The 20,213-nt window shown below is 45.9% G+C and overlaps 1 protein-coding gene and 2 long non-coding RNA genes across 4 annotated transcripts; 2 read left to right on the top strand and 1 right to left on the bottom strand.

Annotated features, from left to right (window-relative positions):
- Positions 1-2,886: 2,886 nt before the first annotated feature.
- RPL22L1 (ribosomal protein L22 like 1) lies at positions 2,887-6,053 on the top strand. The gene is made up of 4 exons (XM_068144993.1): positions 2,887-2,971; positions 3,310-3,402; positions 3,785-3,906; positions 5,801-6,053. The coding sequence occupies exons 1-4, from the start codon at positions 2,963-2,965 to the stop codon at positions 5,943-5,945; spliced, it is 369 nt and encodes a 122-aa protein (XP_068001094.1). The 5' UTR covers positions 2,887-2,962; the 3' UTR covers positions 5,946-6,053.
- Positions 6,054-8,793: 2,740 nt separating this feature from the next.
- LOC137444388 (uncharacterized) lies at positions 8,794-11,241 on the top strand. The gene is made up of 3 exons (XR_010988139.1): positions 8,794-8,978; positions 9,928-10,012; positions 11,150-11,241. It is a non-coding gene; the product is annotated as an uncharacterized lncRNA (long non-coding RNA).
- An 86-nt stretch (positions 11,242-11,327) lies between these two features.
- LOC137444387 (uncharacterized) lies at positions 11,328-18,315 on the bottom strand. 2 transcript variants are annotated; one of them, XR_010988138.1, is made up of 6 exons: positions 18,020-18,315; positions 15,637-15,831; positions 14,230-14,393; positions 13,793-14,005; positions 11,940-12,096; positions 11,328-11,754 (listed from the first exon to the last, which is right to left on the bottom strand). It is a non-coding gene; the product is annotated as an uncharacterized lncRNA (long non-coding RNA). The 2 variants fall into 2 exon arrangements; XR_010988137.1 differs by having other exon boundaries at positions 11,328-11,484.
- Between the last annotated feature and the right edge of the window lie 1,898 nt (positions 18,316-20,213).

The raw sequence follows: 20,213 nt of genomic DNA, 5'->3' as shown, positions 1-20,213 counted from the left end.
CTGCCCTTCTGCATATTGCGGCAGGGCTTAGCAGATCTTGGAGGTCTAATTGAGCTGGCAAAACCATGCATATTCCACAGACTTCTCGTGACAGGGAGAGCAGTACAGTGAAGGTAAAGACAGCAATAAACATACTCTGGTAATAAAGCACAGTTACCTGAGACACCTGGCAGAGGTAGGATACTGCCACACGCTCTTGCTGAGCACAATACACATCACAGTGAACTCTGTAAATAGCACCTTGACTGAAATGGAAAAACTGCTTTTAAAAGCAAAGCTGTTGATGCAGAGAGACTGAAATGTGTTCAGAACAGTGGCGAAAGTGCATGCTGAATAGTCCAAGCTAGCCTGCACTATACTCCTTTCCGCCTCTCCATTGAACTGGTATACCTGGGAGACAGGCTTTGGTGGCTTGGGAGATGGCTGTGAAACTATGATCTTTTCAGTAAGCTGAGCTGTGTGATGTCAGGCGGGAAGTCATAGGTTGCTATATCAAACTAATGCAAGTTCTAATGCTATCAGTGCATTATGAGTACTTCTAATATGCTTGAAAACTACAAGACTTGGATTTGTCCTTCTAGTAGTGCTTTTCTCTACTTTCAGGTGCCTGTCTGTCCTCTAAACCCTTGTTGGATGACAGGTATTTGATGCCCCTGGCTCACAATATCCAAGCATTTACTTAGACTGTAAGCTGCCTGGGACAAGGGCTGTTTTTTTGTCCTGTTCCTGCAAGTGGGGTCCTGGTCTGACTGGAGTTTTCAGGTACTACAGCAATCTAACAAATAGAGGTTTTATGACCTCCAGTTTGCTGGAAGAGCCCTCATTGGGACATAACAGATGTCCTTTTATTGCAACCTTCAGTTCTGCAAGATTTGAACGACTAAGTACTTCATTATAGGTTTTGTTCTTCTATACTTAGTTGTCTTTTGTGAAGCACTTCTAATGCTGTGGAAGTGCAGAGTGTTGGCTCATCATGCATGAAGTTTCCCATAGTAATACATAAGCATGAGTCTTAAGCATAATCTCCCAAGTTTCAGTAAGGTTGAAAGTTGCTTCTAAAATAGAACATGTATTTGAGGCATTTCCGTTTGAAGTAAGATGTTTCAGTTTACTGTCAGAACTGTTTGCAACAAACTTTGTGATCAATAGTCCATATAGATGTGTATTTTTAAGATCCCTAACCAAATGCTTAGGGGAAATTCTCCTTACATGGCTTTACTTTAAAAGGAATCTTAACCAGTGTACTTGTTCTGTAGTATTGTCTTAACACTTAAACTGTGTCAAAACCCGAAAACTATAAACTTCTAATAGCTGATGGCGATTGCTTAGCATAAAGGCTGTGAAAATGAGGTGAAGAAAAGTATTTCCACTCCAAACAATGCATGCTTTTATGGCTCCAATTCACTGAGTTTCTCTTACTACTTCAGAGCATTGGAAAGACTGCAGTGTTTCCTGCCTCAAGCGCTGGCAAATAACTACTTTTAAGATTCCAATAGATCCTCCTATAATTTTTTGCTTATAATGGTGGTTTTTTCAACTAGGCTCTTGCTAGTTGAGCCGTGTTCTCAGGGCTGTTTTTTTTAAGAAGCTAGCTGAATTTCATTGTTTTAACCTAACTGCTTTCAAGCCTCTTGCAGGTTTTTCTAATCCACGATGTACCCAAAAAACGGTGCACAGACTGTAGTTTAACTATACAGGTAATTTTACACCATCTGTAAAGAAGTCAAATTTGTTGACAGCTCAAACTCTTATGGTTACTGCAGGTCAGTCTCACAGAATTCAAAAATTCAAGAAACCCTTTGGTGGTTTTTTTTTCCTTATCCCCTACCCCATCCTGTTTTGTTTTTTTTTTCTTGGAGTAATTTAGAATGTAGTTTGTTACAGTAGAACTAAACTTCAGAGGAGAAAACAAATAAGACCTTCTTAAGGATATTTTAAATATCTTGCTTATACACTAAGAATGTTTTGAAGGCGTAGATCCTGGAGTTGTGGTTGTGGGAGTGTGTTGGGGGGGAGGGGAGCGTTCAGCATGGTACGCCAAGGTGGTCAGCAGGCTCTCCAGCATCTGTGGTCTGGCTCTCTACAGTATTTGGCATCTGAGAGTGTACTTGTGGACTGAAAACAAAATGTTAACTGTGTGTTGCTGTATCGCAGAAAACCCCTATGTCTGTGCTGTATATTGTAAGCATAGCTGTTGTTCGGTGCAGCTTTCAAAATGGGGGCAGTGGGGGGGGGGGGGGGACGACGACACGGTGAAGAAAAATGATGGAAACGTTTCTTTTTACTGATCATAGCAAAAACTAAACCCTGTCAATTACACAACCAGGAACGATGGTCCTTGTGGTTCAAGTTTGTACCCGTTTTGGAAGCTGTATTTTCAACATCACACAATGATTGGGGGGAGGGGGGGGGGGAGGAGTGGGCAAAATTATGTGTTATTTTGCTCCAGAAATAATAAAAGATGTCAGTGCTGCGGGGAGCTGGGTGCTGGTTATAATTACAGGGACTGTGGGAGAATGTTCAATGCTTTGGTGACGTTCAATGCATCTGTAAGCTCCAGCTCCGACTTCTCTGGTTGCTGCGAGGACAGCCTGTTGTCCAGGCAGTCGGTTCCCCCCTGCTGTTTGCCAGCACCCTCAGCTTCCCCGAGGAGAAACACGTCACCGCCAGAGCGGCGCGGCCAGTGATTTGTACGAGAAACGCTTGCGTTCCTGTCCGACAGAAATAAATAAAACTAAATAAAAGGTGACTCGTTCATGCTAAAGACGTGTGCGGCCTGTTTGTGCCTCTGGGAAAACATGGCGGGGGGAGGGCCGGGCGCCTCCCAGCATGCCCTCTGTAGCGCAGGCTCCCTGTTCCAGCCCTCACGCCTGCGTGATGGCGTCACCACGTCGCAGGCCGGCTATAAAAGCTTGGCCTGGGCAGCGCAGCTTCCTTTTCGTGAGCGTGCTGAGCCGGCGGGATGGGTCCGGTGAGTTCGTGGAGGGCAGTGGGCCGGGGCTGCTTCACTCTCTTTGAGGGACTACGACTGGTAGCCATGGGGTGGTCAGCGCGCGGTGAGGCCAGGGGCCGGGAGGGTTGGCGGCTTTCTCGCTCCGAGACTGTTTCGAGTGGGTGGCGGCCGGCCGGAGCTAGGCCTGGGCCGGGGCGAAGCGGCTGCAGTGAGCTCTGCTCTCCAGGTGGGGTCGGCATGGGCCGGCGCCGACCACGCGTCTCCGCGGTGGTCCTCTGTGTCCTATATCCCCTTCCCTCTGATAAAAGTGTTTCTGGTGTGGGTTGCCGTTAACTTTGGGGGTTTTGATGTTTTAGCAAAAGGACAGAAAATCCAAAAAGGCCACCTGGAAGTTTTGCCTTGACTTGACTCATCCTGTTGAAGATGGAATCTTTGATTCTGGGAATTTTGTAAGTCGTGGTTTTGCTCGTCCTTGTAGTATATAGTATAATAAAAGCCTTGGTACAGAAGGATAACTGAGTTGCAGCTGAAAAGTCACATTGAAATTGGCGATATGAACAGCTGTTCTTTAAACTACCAGCACTTTGGAAAACTTCTTAGCTTTAGACGTTTTCTAGACCTGGTGGTTCATACTTGTCTATGAATAGAACTGTTTTAAATGAAGTTTAAACTTTTTTTAGTCGCTGTAAAACCTTACTGCATTGTAAGTTCTTGCTGTCTGGACACAAGTGAAACGGTGAAATTTAATATTGCTCTATGGCTAGGGTCCCTTCCCTAGTTCATACCTAGGGTGCCCTTCCCTAGTGTTCTATTTCTTGAATGTTGAAACAGGAACAGTTCCTAAAGGAGAAGGTTAAGGTCAATGGAAAAACGGGGAACTTGGGCAACACTGTTCACATTGAACGTCTGAAGAACAAGATCACAGTGACCTCCGAGAAGCAGTTTTCTAAAAGGTTGGCAAAGATTCATGTTGTTGTGTTTGTGATTTCTCCCCCTCTGCTCTGGTGAGACCCCCACCTGGAATACTGTGCCCAGTTCTGGAGCCCCTATTACAGGAAGGATCTGGAGGTGCTGGAGTGTGTCCAGAGAAGAGCCATGAGGATGATCAGAAGGCTGGAGCTGCTCTGCTATGAGGACAGACTGAGGGAGTTGGGGCTATTCAGTCTGGAAAAGAGAAGGTTCTAAGGAGACCTTATTGTGGCCTTCCAGTATTTTAAGGGGGCTACAAGAAAGCTGGGGAGGGACTTCTCAGGGTGTCAGCTAATGATAGGACTAGGGGGAATGGAGGAAAACTAGAAGTGAGTAGATTCAGATTGGATGTGAGGAAGAAGTTCTTCCCCATGAGGGTTGTGAGACACTGACACAGGTTGCCCAGGAAGGTGATATAAACCCCATCCCTGGAGGTTTTTAAGGCCAGGCTGGATGTGGCTGTGAGCAGCGTGTTCTAGTGTGAGGTCCCATGGCAGGGGGGTTGGAACTGGATGATCCTTGAGGTCCCTTCCAACCCTGACAATTCTATGATAGTGGATTTTGAACAGTGGTGTGTCAAACGTGATAACACCTCTGATAGGTGTAGAGAAAGTGTCCACTCTAACCTTCATAGCTCTTCTAAATATTAGTGAAGGATGGAATTTAAACATTTATAATATTGCTTTTAAATACTTGAGACTTGCTTGCAAATTAATACTCCTTCTAAGGTAGGTGTAGTAATAGATGCTTTATAAAGGTTGTTAGAAGTATATTAAGGAAAAAGGCTTTTAGAAGCTGTTCTGAATTTGTGTCATGGGGGAGAGGCTGTTTTGGTACTTAATTGGTTGTATTAAAATGCTGTTGCAAAAGAGCTCTGTGAGTCAAACAAAGCCTTAAACTGCTTAGTGTGTCAGGGCCTGCTACAGATGAGGAGCTGGTTAGAGGTACAGTTCCTTCCCTGTGTCCCCATCTTTATTTGTTGGTACAGATACACCAGTTAGACCAAGTTTTAGAATTACTTTGCATTGCCTTTGAGTTACTGACATTGTCCTATGCTATTGGTTGGACTGGGCCTTGAGCAATCTGGTCTAGAGGAAGGTGTTCCTGCCCATGGCAGGGGGGTTGGTATTAGATGATCTTTAAGATCCTTTCCAATCCAACCTACTCCATGATTCTCTGTGATTCATGTCGTTCAACCCTAGCCAGCAATTAAGCACTGTGCAGCAGCTCCTGAGTTAAGAAGAGTTTGGTAATTGAAATAGGATACTATAATAATAGTAAAAATAATACTCATAGTGAAGATAACAGAGGTAAAACTAAGGAAAGACAAGAGAGATGCAATGCAATTGCTCATCACATGCTGACCAATGCTCAGCTAGTCCCTGAGCAGCAATCTGCCCTTCCCAGTGAATTCCTCCCAGTTTATATACTGGGCATGACTTGGCATCATATGATATGGAGTAGTCCATTGGCCAGTTTGGGTCAGCTGTCCTGCCTGTGTCCCCTCAAAGTTTCTTGTGCACCTCCTTGCTGGCAGAGCATAGGAAACTGCAAATTCCTTACCTTAAAACAAGTGCTACTCAGCAACAACTGAAACATCAGTGTCACCAGCATTATTCTCACACTTAATCCACAGCACTGTACCAGTTAGAAATTGAGCTCTCTCCCAGGCAAAAGCAGGGCAGTAGTCAAAAGAGCATGAAATAATACCTGGAATGAACAAAACCCCACCCTTTTATTTTCTGCTACCTGTGATAACTTTTTATTTCTGGATATAATTGTTGTGCTGGCCTGCTAGAGCCCTGTCTTGGGTGGAGCACAGGCAGCAGTGGGGATTGTTAAGTGAGAAGGTTCTAAGGTATAATTACTGTGTTCAAGGTACCTGAAATACCTCACAAAGAAGTACCTGAAGAAGAACAACCTGCGTGACTGGCTCCGTGTCGTCGCGTCTGACAAGGAGACCTATGAGCTGCGCTACTTCCAAATCAGCCAAGATGAAGAAGGTTCAGAGTCTGAGGAGTAACTGAAGCATAGCTTCATGCTCAACACAGCGTACAAAAGGCTAGAACATCTATTTATAAGAACACTTAACTTATTGGAGAATAAAGACTTTGTACCCTGTTTGACAGACCATGGTTAGTTTTCCAGCCTTTTTCTTGCATTCTGATTAAAAACCGGCATGGGGAATCATTTGATTGGCAGCTCTTCTACTGCTAGAAATCAGAGCTGTGCAATGTGGCATCCAAGCAGAAAAGAACCGAGTCCTTCACCCAGTACAAATAGGTGATGGTTACATCAGTGGTAAATTACCTCACAGAAGATTAGGGGGTTGGAAGGGACCTCTGGAGATCTTTGAGTCTAACCTCCCCCTCCAGAGCAGGACCACATGAAATATGGTACAAATGAGATACTGGTGCAAATGAGCTTTTTATGATTAAAAGTACTGCCTCCTCCTCCTGATTTATGTGGAGTTAATGATAGGATGTTTAATACAAGTTGAATTAACTTCAGTTAACAACCAGGGTTGTAAATTTTGAAAGAAATATTTGTGTGATTTATCCAACTCATGAATTGGTTGCAGTATTCCTCTGTATAACCCCAAGTATGGTAAGTAAAGGTTTATATTAAGATAGGAAGAGGAGATTAATTTCATTGCCAGCATCTAGCTGAACGACTTGAAGGAAGCTGTGAGTTGTGCCAATGTTGACAGTGGCTGAATCCCATTCAATCCAACATGTTTATACTTCCATGATGGCTTATTTTGTGGGTTTTGTGTTTTGGTTTCTGGGGTTATTTCTTTAGTACAAGTATTTAGTTGATGCTAAGTGGCATCATTGACACACAGGGCACTCCAGATCCTATAAACTGGTTCTGCTTGTGCAATACCAAGAGAAAGCTGATCAGTTTTCCCTGGGAAAAAGTGGTCTTTGTGAGCTTGCAGTTGCTATTGCACACATAAGCATTTTAGTAGTGAGTTGTGTCAGGCTGGTGGTGTGCTCTGCATGTGATCAGTTAGAATGTACTCTCGAGTTCCACTGAACAAATCCAGTTCAGACTGAAGTGTGCCTACTAAACTGTTTAATTTCCTGATGATTTCTTTTTGTATTATTCTACCAGCATTGTTTTTGCTGGCAGACCCCTGAGACAGGCTGTTCAGGGAGTTGCCACAGCACGAAGCAGCACTAAACCATCGCGTGACACCCTCTTGTGCTGCCTGAATCTAAATGAAAAGTACAGGAGGGGTGATAAACCTTGTCAGCAGCCCTGGGATCTCATTCATCATTTCTTCACTGTGCTTCAGCAGCTGCTCCTGAAGTATGGCCTGGGGAGATGAGATGAAGCAGCAGTGGAGTAACAGCTACTTGTGTAATCTCTGCCCTGTTGATGTGTTTCATTTTGCTCTTTCAGAGCTAGGCAAAGAAAGGGAGCAGTGTGTGTTGAGTGGCTGCAAGGCTGAGGATTCTTTCCTAGCTTGTGTATGTTGAACTTTAGATGCTTCTGTGGAAGTAAGTTCAAACACCAAAAGTTCTGCCCCTTGACCTAAGGTAATGCCAGATGGAATTACAATGCTGCCTGAAATTTCCTATTGGAGAAAAAAAGGCAGTTTTGAAGCAAGATTTAAAGGTTTTTCCTTTAAAGAGTTAAATGATTTTCCTTTCTGGGAGATCTGAGAGATTGCTGATGCTTTAAAACATTGGTTACAGTATTAATAGTTAATACTGTGTAGAACAAGCAATGATGTTTTTCACAGTACAGCTGCAAATGCTTGAAAACCTCTGGTCCATTTTTGTTGCTTCACTACCTTAAAGGGCACAACTGAGAGTTGTATTTTAAAGGCATCTCCAGCTGTGTTTGCAGAGTTGTGCTTTTCTGTGTCAGTGTATCCTTTGCACCAGACTGACACAACCAAACTGTTCTGATTAGATGGATCAGGCACAAACACGATCAGCTAACAGGATCAAGCTGCCTTGTTATCTTTAAGCAGGCTGGCAGCTACATGTGTGGTTGGACAGCCTAGCAGATACAGATTGTCATTAGGCAAAAGATGGGAAAACAAGGCCTGGGATTTCAAGCAAAGCAACTTATTTCATAGCTGGGTTGGGAGGAAAACTGCCAAAGTGCTGGTGTGAGATGAGAGCTTCTCTGCACTGAGGATGGAGTCTAGGAATTCCTTCCCCCAATGCTTGAAAACATGGTGAGCTGACATAAACCAAGCTTCCTTATTTTTTCTGATAGCTATAATAAGTGTGGATCTAGAGTGCTTAAATTTAGGAAATTTTCTTTCCAGTTTAGCTAGCAGCCAGACATGTTTGTTTTATCCCTGCCCAGGCTCTGCTGGCTGTACCCAGAGCCTCCTGTCTAGCTTTTTCCAGCCAGCATGCTGACTATTAAAGCAGTTGGGAGCTTTATGGGATCAGTCAAGGTATGTGTATGTCTGTTACACAGAGAGGGGGAGGTGTTAAATATACATAGAGTGTTAACAAATGTTGATTGTTGAAGTTTCAAGAAGAAAATAGCTGGACTACACAGCTGAGAAGCCAACCTCAGGGAAAGCAGCAGAAAAATGAGAATTCATCACTTCATGTATTTCACAGCTGAAGAGGCCAGCTGTAATGCAGGTGGCAGTCAGGAAACATTAAGCATTGTTCACATAAAGTAATTAATGCAAATTATCCAGATTGGAATCGAAGTGAGCTTTTTAAAAGCCAGAGGTCAGCATCTCTCTGATCTTTGTTGAGGTCTAACTCACTGAGATGGTAGCTCTGCTGTTCCAGGACCTGCCAGGTATCTCCATCAGGGGACCTGGCATACCAGATGGGTTTTTCCAGCTAGAATCTGCTGTAAAATAACCAGGTTTGTTCATCTTTGTTTCGAAAGTTAAAAAACCCTGAACAGCTTGAAAATAGACTGGACTAACTGTTGGAATTTTCCATATTTAGTGCTGGATAGGAGCCCAGAAAAGCCCTGTTTGAGGGGAGAACAATCTGGGAGCTGCGTCAGCCAGGCAATGAAGCTGCTGGGGAAAACAATGCACCGCAGCATGACAGCTTCACAGGTGACCAGGCTGCTGCCACCTTCAGTCCTTGGGGCTCTTCACTAAGGCACTCAGGTCTCATCATGATGCTCAGGGTGCTTTAAGATTTCCAGAAGCAGTAAGCATAAAATCCAGCAGGAGTGAATACTTTGGGAGCACCGCTTTGCCTCCACCTAGCCCAGCCCCCTGATTCATCAAGCCAGAAGTTTAATTTGGAAGGAGGATTTATCTTTGCATAGCACCAATTGTACTGGGCCAGGGCCAGCACCTTTGAGCTCATCACCATAACTTTCACAAGGATTTAATGTCACTAACATTGCATAGATGTTCTCCCCCCTTTCCTTTCTGACTAGATGTTTCTCCCCTGCCTTTCTCCAAAAGGTTTTGCTGCTGTCTTCCAAATCAGTTTGTGAAAGGCCTCCTCCACATGGAAAATTTCAATGTCTGACAAATGAAAAAAGCAGCAGATTTCTAAGCACAAGAGCTCCGTGGCTGTTGCCAGAGCAGCAGTCACAGCACCGTGCAGACGATTTATGTGTGAGCGTACAGAGATACCATTGTTCTGCACCATCACTCTCCATCACCTCCACTGCAGCAAAGTCACTGAATTCCATTAAAAAAAAAGAGAGAGAGTAGCAAACCCCACAATATTTCACCAATGGTAACCACCAAGTCTAAATGGCCTTGTGTCTCTGTTTGCCCCTCTGGCCTACACCCCCTTCAGGAAAAAAAAAAGCTTTATCTTCTACTCAAAAGGAGTAAGATCAGGATTAAAGAGGTAAATAATAGGAGGAAACAGCTGGGAAAAAAAATGTGTTCAGACTTATTAATGTATACAGCAGAGCCAGCATGTGGCAGGTATTAGAGGCACAAACTCAGCCTAGTCTCGTAGCATCAGCACAAAGTAATCAGAACCAGAGAGGCTCGTGGAAAAATAAATACTCAATAATGGCTTCAATGTACCCAACAGCAGGAAATGAGCTTCAGCAGTGGGAGTGACCTGATTACACCAAATACAGACAAAAATAAGGGACAACTGTTTCTTCATTTTAAAGGTAAGGATGAAAAACAGAAAAGTCTTCTTATTGGGCAGATCAGGAGAAACCTCCTCATTCTGCCCCTGTTGTGATGCCCCACTGGGTTTCCATCTTGCCCCATCCCCGACTAGCCCCAGCATGTCACCAATGCCAGTTCAAAAAGTACTTGGAGTGCATGGAGGTGAGTGGGTTTCCTGCTAAAGCTGGGCATGGTGCCTTGCCTCCCACAGTGCCAATGATGTATGTACCGAGGGGAGCATCACTTGCCTTGGGAGATCTTCTCCACTTTCCCACTGTCATTGTTACTGCCCACCTCATGTGGCCTAGTGGGATGCCCTAGAGTGGCACTGTGTGAGTACCAGCTTCAGGGCTGCAAGGCTCAGCAGGGACTGGTGTAAACACCATCATCACATTTCAGCTCTAAATCCACTGGGCATGTCCTGCTGCCAGCCTCTGGGTGGCTGCCCACAGACACAGGACTACCCAAATTCCTGCAGCATGAACATTTCTGATCTAGACTCCATGATTCTAGCAGGATGCTGGGATAAAAGCCACTTGCTGAGATAAAAACTACTGTGGCTGCTATTTGAGCCCTGAAGCTGCTGCTTGAGGGACATGCTGTTGCAGGGCACAAACCATAGAGGGGAGGAGTGGCCCAGGGATAAGTGGCCAAGCATTGAAACATGCCCCAGACACTCTTCCAACTGGATCCTAGGAAGCTCTTGCAGAGGCAGCTGGGGGAGCCAGGGGTGTTGTTTGCAAGAGGAATGTTTCTATGCCCTTAGCAGATTTTTGCATCTGAATCTCCTGGTTCTGGGCAGGGGGTGTGAGAAACTCACAAAGTATCAGAGCCACCGGCTGGCAAGGACTTTTTTCCATTGCTGTCCCTATGTGCTGGGTTTAAACAAGCAATTAAGAGAGAAATGCTTTAAAATCCTGTTAAAAAATATAATTTAAAATTAAAACTCTTCTTTTAATTAAGTACTTTAATGTGGCAAGACAGTTCTAACACCTCATCCCCACAAAAACAGACATTAAGCATAATTTAGGTCTGTTACATAGTAATGCTCTTGCCATCAGGTTAGGGGCTTGGTAGGGATTTGAACCTGGAACTAGAGACAACAGGCTCTTTTTTTGTTTGGTTTTTTTTTTCAGCAGCCCATTGTCCACACAATGGCATCACCAATCCCCACGTGGGATGCTTTGAGCCCAACCTCTGAGTGCCAAAGCCAACAGCAGCAGCAGCATCTCAACCGCTAGCACACGGGGCAGGGAGGGAAGCAACACAGCACTGAACAATAAACACAGCAAGGTGCACAAGCAGCAGAACTGAAAAGCAGATGGCTAAAATGCTTTGGTGTGATCCTGAAGGGCAAGATGCTTCTGGGTGCTGCTCCTCAGCCAGGGTGTGTCCCCACCTTGGTTACAGGCTCCAGCAAAACTGCATTCATCAGGCATCCTCCTTCCAGATCACGTAGAAAATATTTGCACTGTTGGAAGATAACAGCCCTGAGATAGGGGCAGTTCTGCTGACACAGCAGGCTGGGAGCTATAAAGCTTCCACGTTTCTCCCCAGCAGCTGTTCAGGGCTTTTTCTCCAGCCCCAGCCTGGGATGCTGAGGCATCTGTGGCAGTAAAGACTCTCCCCATGGCACTCAGCTGTCATGGGCATGGTGTGGGGCTAGCAGAAATAACTTGCATGTTCTGTGGGTGGTCAGCAAAGGGGAAGAGAAAGGGAATAAGGGAGAGAGACTTATGGACTGGAAAAGAAAATCAAAACAGCTTTAGTGAAAATAACAATTAAAATGTAATAATAGTAAAATAAATAATTGCAACTACAAAATATATACAAAACAAATATCAACCCCAAGCCCCTGGTGGCAATGACATCACCAACATCACTGGTGCTGTGGGCAGGTACTGGGAAGTCCCAGACTAGACTTACCAGCAGAAGGGAACAGGCTTCAGGGGCTGGATTCTGGAACTGGATTCTAGAACTGCATTCAGGAGCACACAGGTCAGGATCACAGGCAGAACAGAGTCCTCCTTGGACACCAGACATTGAAGAAGAGGCTTGACCTTCATGATCCTTCAGCTTTACCCTGAAGACATAGAGGGAATGGAATCCCTTGATCAGGTTAGGGCCATCTGTCCTGTCCACTCCTCCCCTCAGGTGTGCCTCTTTAATTTATTTATGGCCTTTTTGTTTGCAGCACCCCAGTGTGGTGCATAAGATGTGGCAGTGTCCTTGCTGTGCACAGGAGCAAGTCTAAGCCAGAAAGTGCCCTCACTGAGGAGGCAAGGAGTTTGCTGTGGGGAATGGTGTATATAACATTTATTTATAACTAAATAACTAAAAAATATAAAAGTGGGAAAAGGAAAAAAGAAAATAGCTGTCTGGCTGTACATGTATAATCCCCAGGGAAAGTGCCTCTCAGGGGAGAGGGCTGGCAGCAGAGGGGTGCAGACAGCACTGCATCACATCCCCACCTTGCAATGAGCACCGAGCCATTGTCACGCCACAATTACATGTTGCAACCATAGAACTAAAGCCATGCATTTGGTGGCAAGCCTGAGCACTACACCTTGGGGCTGGGGTGAGCTGTATGGCACTGAGAAGTTAGTGGAGAAAGGAAATCTGCTTTTTCTCAGTGACTTCTGACCTTCAAACTCACCCTGGGAAGCCCTAGAGGGTTCTTTTCCTCTCCCCTCCAAGCACAATAATGAGGTACAAAGCAACGACTGTTTTTGCAGGTGCAGAATAATCTGCTGGGAGAGCAAACTGCAGAGATTGTGCTATAAAGCTGCCATTTCTCTGCTCACCTTTAACAGGGAGCCTGTTTCCCACATCAGCCCAGTGATCAAAAAATCAATGAAGTCCATGAAATCAGAAAGTGGGCAAAACCCCTTAGCTTTTGTTGCACTATATTTTGGGGGAGGGGGTGGGGAGCTTCCCTGAAGCTTCTTACAAAGCAACACCATTAGCAGGGGCGCTCTGAGGGGGCTGTGCAGCACAGGCTGCCTCCCTGCCTGTAGCTGGGATGCTCTTTGCCAGGGTGGGATTGCTGGGACTCAGCACAGAGAGTGCATTTTGCTGCCGTACAAAAAACATCTGGGGAGAGCTCTGCTGGCTAGTTGAGAAGCTACTGCTGTCATTTGCCTAATTCCTCTGGGTCTCCTGTGCATGGCACAGTATAATGATTATAAGAGTATTTATCTGTGCTATACTGCGCTTTTTAAGCCCCAGAAGCAGCTGGGATACTAACAGTCTTTAAAACAAACGACATTCCTGTGCCAAACACTTCAGAGAGTTCTGCAAATGGACCGTACAGATAAGAGTTCAAAACCTGAGTCCTCCAGGGCAGGTCCAGCTGGCACCGTTACTTTGCTCTGGGTAAAGAGGGAAGATACAAGCAATGTTTGCAGTGAAAGATCTTCCTTTGGCTAGTTGTAGATGGTAATAAGGTCCCCATTGAGCTTCCTTTTCTCCAGGCTAAATGATGATCTTGAGGATCTTTGAAGGGCCCTTCCAGCCCCTAACATCCTGTGGTCTGCACAAAATGTTTACTGATGATAAGCTGATGAGATGCTCCAACTCACTTGGTGAAGCAGCTGCCCCAAAGTATTGCATTTATGGAACATGTATGGGAAGTTCATTAACACAGCCCAGGAGAAAAGGATAGATCTCCAGGACCAAGAGCTGGGGGGAAATTGTTGATAGACTATTTCACGATTAACATTCCTTGGAAAGTCCTCAGTTTTGAAAAGATGTTTATAGAAGTTGAGAAGGTTCCTTACCAAGGTGACTCTGGTGGGCAGAGCAAGTTTGTTTTGAATAGATACACAAGGACAGGGTCTTGTGTCCTGAGCATGGTCCTTCCAACGTGGTGCATGGGCTTTCTTGCACAGCACTGCAGTTTATGCCAAAGGAGCCATGTCCAGCTCCATGGCTGGAGTTTCCATCTGCCTGGAGTTGTGGAAGATGCACCAAGAAACCTCCTTGACTTTGTCCTGGAAAATAGGGGTTTTTTTTACAGTAGGGACATTTAAAACATCATAGTGGTTAACCCATCAACTTCCCAAGCCTGGTTGAGCCCTGTCAGAGGAAGGTAAAGTGTGGCATGGAGAGGTCTGTGTGATACCCACATATACCCCTGGATGTAGCAGCACCCCATGTACAGTCCCATGCAGGCTTCATTGCTAGAGACAGAGCACATTAAATCTGTTTCTCTAACCTGTGCACTCAGGAGGAGCTGATTATGCCTCTTCTCCTTTGATCCTGAATCCATGGGTCCAGGATGAATGAAAGCTGATCACCCAGCAGAGGAAACTTCCTAATGACCATTACATCTCTGTGACTCCGTTCAAGGTCTCTGCCAGCACAACTGAGGTGGATACACTAACGTGTACAAACAAAATGCACCATGAGTTAAGAAGCTTTGCCCTGATGAGGGGATATTTGTTGTAATTTGTTTTGCAGGCACTTAGCAAAAGCAGAAGAAATGAGGAGAGCACCCATCAAAGTAATATGAAAATGGAGCTTCTGGCAGCTTCTGAGGTGCACACTTTTAATACAATTAGAGAGCAGGGAGTAGATGGTAGACCCTGGACCTGAAGAAGCCAAACTCTAGTTGTGTTTTCACACTGTGAAAGAAGTACTGATGTGTCTGCTCCTCCTGGCTCTTCTTCCAGCCAGGGAGTGCAATGAAAAACCTTCCAACACCTACCCTTCTGTGAAGAATGGTGAGCCAGAGATCACAGAATCACAGAATGGTAGGAGCTAGAAGGGACCTCTGGAGATATCTAGTCCACCCCCCGCCGCTAAAGCAGGGTCACCAAAAGCAGGTTGCACATTCAGGCAAGCTTTGATTATGTCTGGAGAAGGAGAGTCCACAGCCTCTCTGGGCAGCCCATTCCAGTGCTCTGTTATCCTCCCAAGGAAGAATTGATCACCCTCTTTGCCAGCAGTCACCGGCAAATAGTCCCCTAGTGCATAGCCCCAGGGACTTGCTATGCATCAGCAGCCCAGGTGGTGGGAACACTCACATTGGTCTGGACCCAGCCAGGTCTCAGTGCCCAGTTCGGGCACACATCTCTGAGCCCAGTGAGTTCAGGAGAACGTGTCTGCCTGGGCAGGACGTCTTGCCTGCAGGTGGAATTTTTCCTTAGCAGCCACTCTGATCAAAACCCTTTCTAAAAAAACAAAAAAAAACAAAAAACAAACAAAAAAAAAAAAAAACCAAAACCAAAAAGGCTTGCTCCCAAATAGCTTAATCTGAGTGGTATCTGTTTGGACAGATGGCTCTCAGACAGGCTATGCAGTCAGGACACGACCCACCATGTCTGAGTTCCCTGCCAGTGCCAGCTGCAGCTCAGCTCCTTGTGCCTGCAATGTCCTGGACAGTCTGTGTCTGGGGCTCAGCCAGCCACGTGCACCACCAGTGAAGGCAGCACAGTACCACAAGGGAGGAAGGGTCTGCAGGCAGGAGTACTCTCCTTGGCTGACCTTGAGCCAGGAGCCCACAGAGATACCTCGAGCACATCAGCCACCACCCAATGCTGTGGTGGAGCACCTGGCCTGCCATGAGCACTTGGCTTCTTTGGAGTGAAATGAGTTCTAAAAACCCACGAGAAAGACAAACCTTGCTGTGGTCTGGACGCACCACACCCTGCTGGAGGAAGGAGAACATCTATAGGCACAGCCTCCACCACCTCCATCCCTGTCTGAGCTGTGTCAGTGGTTAAAGATGCAGGTCTGAGCACAGCCTGTTCCAGAAGTGACTGGCAAATACTTTCTAGCTGTGGTGAAAATGGATTTTTCTTTTCTTCTTCACCTCCTGTGAAACGTGAATTGAGAAGTCATTAGCTAGGAGCTGCTGCAAAATAACATTGCTCTTAAAATATTTAGTAGCCTCTTGGCTCCAGAGGACCTTGGTTAACCAGAGACAGAGCAGAGGGGCTTTTCATTTTTAAAATTACCCTGAAAAGGATCATTAGAAATTGCTTACAGTTTTTTTCCAGAGGCTTTTTAATTTCACTTTACATGGAGAGGTGAAGAGCGAATCTGCAGCAGCCCTGAGTCATGAAGGAGAGGGTGCCTCACCCTCTGCTGCTTGCAGAGGCAGGTGGGGGGTGGGGCAGAAGGAAAAGCATTGGAGAAATCAAGTTGGGGCTGTGGTTTTGCAACATCTCAGTGTCCTCCTGTGGGATGCTCAGCAGCTTTAGGTCCTTGGGACCTGCATAGGTTCCTGCAGGTCCACCCAAGGGCCAGTATACTGGTTTAATGTAAGGGTTAATGCACCCCTGCATAACCTGCCTGCTCCCCCAGTGCAGAAGGGAGGGAAAAGTAGCATATAGAACTTGAGGCTGAGATAAAGAGATAAGAATTTAATATAAGCTATCACAATCACAATGCAAAATTGCCTTAGCGTAGCCTACTTGTGGGGGGGGGAAATGCAGGAAAAGGGAAAAAACAGCATAAACCAGAAAGCCATGACAGGCAGTAAGACCCAAGACTGCATGAGAGATGGCAATGTGGGTGTTGTCAGAAATGTGGCACCGTTGGCCCTGGCAGGGAGATGTGTGTATTCTCCTGTGCGAGCTCTGCTCCATCACTGCAACATCTGAGCCACATTCAGGGACTGCAAAGAGCCACCAATTATGGGCCCAGGCAGTAGGAGTGGGAGAGATGAAAAGGATCTGGGACTTTAAAGACTCCTTGCTAGTAAAAGTTCTCCATGGCCTTGGCAATATTTGATATTCCTGCCAAGACTTCATTCATCATTCTTAAGTCACAGTATCACAGAGTCACTAAGGTTGGAAGAGACCTCAACGATCATCAAGTCCAACCTGTCACCACAGACCTCATGACTAGACCATGGCACCGAGTGCCACATCAAATCCCCTCTTGAACACAAGCAAATGATGGACAGACCTACTACTCCTAGGCCTGCTCAGAGGCTGGTGTAAGCCACTAAACACAGGTGGCTGTACATTTACCATCTCTGCCCAAAGCTGGGGCAGGATCCGAGTCTGTGGCCAGGTCTCAGCTATGTTTTGTCTCCAAACAACCCAGAACTCCCAGGAGAACTAGGTCCTTGGCTTTAACATGTTGCCGTGTTAAAGATCTGCCAGGGCTGTTATCCAGAGAGCCCAGTGGATTTGATGGGCACACTCCCAACATCATCATACAGTTGTAAATAAACAGCTGTATGATGAAGTGGACCATGCAGGAGTAACTCAGCACCGCCAGAGCCAGAGCAGCCTTTGAAGCCGGCACTTATCACCTCCAGGAACCACCCACAAAATTATACCTTTTTTTGTTGCTGTTGTTCCACAAAACAGTGATTGCCAACACAAACAGAACATCCTCCATGCTTCTCTGCTAATCACTGAGCAAACCCACTACAAAGAGGACCCAAAGCCCTTGTGCAGAGCAGAGACAGGGATACATTAGGGTATCAGGGTGTCAGGTAATGATAGCACTAGGGGGAATGGGAAAAATGCTAGAAATGAGTACATTCAGATTGGATGTTAGGAAGAAGTTCTTCCCCAGGAGGGTGGTGACACTCTGGAACAGGTTGCCCAGGGAGGTGGTGAAAGCCTCATGCCTGGAGGTTTTTGCAGCCAGGCTGGATGTGGCTCTGAGCAACCTGCTGTAGTGTGAGGGGTCCCTGCCCGTGGCAGGGAGGTTGAAACTGGATGATCCTTGAGGTCCCTTCCAGCCCTAACAATTCTATGATTCAGGGCCTCAGAGGAAGGAGGACTGTGCTTGGGAGTGTCACATCTACCCAGATTTCAAGAAAGTGGTAATTAAACCAGGAAGGAAAACAGGGAGAGGCAAGAGCATCTCTTGCTCAGCCTGGTCTGATGGCACCAGGGCACATATCAGGAGCACCAGGGACCCATGGATATTGATGGGGACCAGCCAAACCAAAGGTGTCAGCTTGGCTGCTCATAGAACAATTTATTATCAAGGGCTTTGATCAAAAACTCAGAGGAGCAACGTGATAGTTTCACAAGTACCTAAAAGAGGAGCTGTAATCTCCTTTCTCCTGGCTGCAGGTGAACTGATTTCCCTTAAGGCCAAACAGCTTCAAATGTCCAGCACCTCTCAACAAGCAAGCAGCTGCAGGCTGAGAAACAGGGGAAAAAAAAAAGAAAAAATAAATGTGTGAGGTCTTCTTCAAAGCCAGAAATATCTTCAAAGCTGTAAAGACAAAATCTCCTTGAGCAAAAAAATCTCTCCCACCTCCACTGTCGCTTGCTGACCTTTCTGTTTGGCAAAATGTTGCTGTCTGGAGAGCTGATAAAATTCTCATGCCAAGTCATACCTGGTAAAAAAACCTTGCTCATGGGGTTTTGGTAGGAATAGAATAGAATAGAATAGAATAGAATAGAATAGAATAGAATAGAATAGAATAGAATAGAATAGAATAGAATAGAATAGAATAGAATAGAATAGAATAGAATAGAATAGAATAGAATAGACCATTGATATCATCAAGTCCAACCTATCATCCAACACCATTTAATCAACTAAACCATGGCACCAAGCACCCCATCCAATCTCTTCTTAAACACCTCCAGTGATGGAGGGCAATGAGGCTGGGGAGGTGTCTCAAGCACAAGCCCTATGAGGAGAGACTGAGGTAGCTGGGGTTGCTTAGCCTGGAGAAGAGGAGGCTCAGGGGAGACCTCATTGCTCTCTACAACTACCTGAAGGGAGGTTGCAGCAAGAAGGGATTGGTCTCTTCTCCCAGGCAACCAGCACCAGAACAAGAGGACACAGTCTCAAGATGCACCAGGGGAAGTTTAGGCTGGAGGTTCTTCCCAGAAAGAGTAATTTGCCATTGGAATGTGCTGCCCAGGGAGGTGGTGGATTCACCATCCCTGGAAGTGTTCAAATGTGGCACTTGGAGCCATGGTTTAGTTGTCAGGAGGTGTTAGGTAATAGGTTGGACTTGGTGATGTCAAAAATCTTTTCCAACCTGGTTGATCCTATGAGTCTATTCTCTCTTTTTTGTTTTCTTTTTCTTTGGAACTGACATTTTCCTGTGAAAATATGAAGTGGAAAAATGTCCCTTTTTCTTTTTTATTTTTTTTTTTCTTAAGATGGAAAAATTACTCCAGAAATCCAGTCCCTGCCGAGAAGCTGTCTCACCTGGCCCAGAGCTGGGCCGTGGACTCTGCAGCATGTGGAGGAGAGCTCAGTGTCCTGACGCTCAGCCACCTAGCCCAGCTTAGCTGCTTCCCCCTCCCTCTCCTCCAGAGAGGCTTTTATTCCCCTCTTTGTTCTTATTATTTGCATTTACCTGAGAATAAGAGAATTACTTACCTCCCAGGAGGACTTGTATTTTACACCAGCATGCTGATAGCTGTTATAGTCTTATCAAGCTCTTTCTTACCAGCATCCATCACATCTCCACCAGGATCATACTTACTTACCCTGCAGGGCTCTGGGGTGTCTCTGAGTTCTCTGAACTCCCAGAACTCTCACCCTGCTCTGCACGCAGCTTTCCTGCAGGGCTGTTCTCTAGGGCATTTCCCCACCCACCTTTGCCCCCCACTGTTGGATGGAAGTTTCCCAGATGCAAAATGCTTCATTTCCCACCCCACCCATGCACCCACCCACCCACCCACCCCCAAGCAGCAGGGACCACCACCACCTGTGCTGAGCTGCTCTTCCCCTGTGAGCATCCTCTCCCAGGTGTCATGCATCTCCAGTAATGAAGAACTGGCATATTTTGGATGAAAACCTTCTCCTTTATGTATATTCATAGCCACCAACCATGGCAGATGCTGCATCTCTCAACATATTCAGCGAAGGGAAAGTCTCAGCAGCAGCTTTGGCTCTCCAGATGCCAGCACAGAGGTGTCTCCTCCTGCTTGCTGGCCCTGGTGAAGATGAATGATTGATTTTACAGTATCACAGCCAGATTTGCAGTCACAGAGGACACCTCTGAGGAAGGCTTTACTGCTGACTCCTTGAGAGCTTTGAAAGATCCACAGTAATTATTTTTCCTTAGGAAAACAGATGAATGAAACCCTCTGCTAGGCTTGTGGTTAGTTTTCCTAAAACTGGTGATTTCAGAAAGCAAACAAGGCTGCAGCAGAGCACAATTTTTCAACATCATTCCCTGTCATGGGTTTCAAACACTCCATCAGATTTGCAGAAGAAAATAGATCCGATTTCCAGAGTGCTCAGTGGGTGCTGCTG

Source organism: Melanerpes formicivorus, unplaced genomic scaffold (genome assembly GCF_026170545.1).
Source record: "Melanerpes formicivorus ecotype bairdi unplaced genomic scaffold, bMelFor1.0.p_v2 SCAF_12, whole genome shotgun sequence".
Taxonomy (NCBI): domain Eukaryota; kingdom Metazoa; phylum Chordata; class Aves; order Piciformes; family Picidae; genus Melanerpes; species Melanerpes formicivorus.
This window is presented reverse-complemented; position numbering and strand designations above follow the sequence as displayed.

What these genes read in the sequence shown, in the direction of transcription:
- RPL22L1 (XM_068144993.1), top strand. An exon ending in TCTTTGATTCTGGGAATTTT is followed by an intron (nt 3,403 to 3,784) that starts GTAAGTCGTGGT and finishes ATGTTGAAACAG; the next exon opens with GAACAGTTCCTAAAGGAGAA. An exon ending in GAGAAGCAGTTTTCTAAAAG is followed by an intron (nt 3,907 to 5,800) that starts GTTGGCAAAGAT and finishes ACTGTGTTCAAG; the next exon opens with GTACCTGAAATACCTCACAA.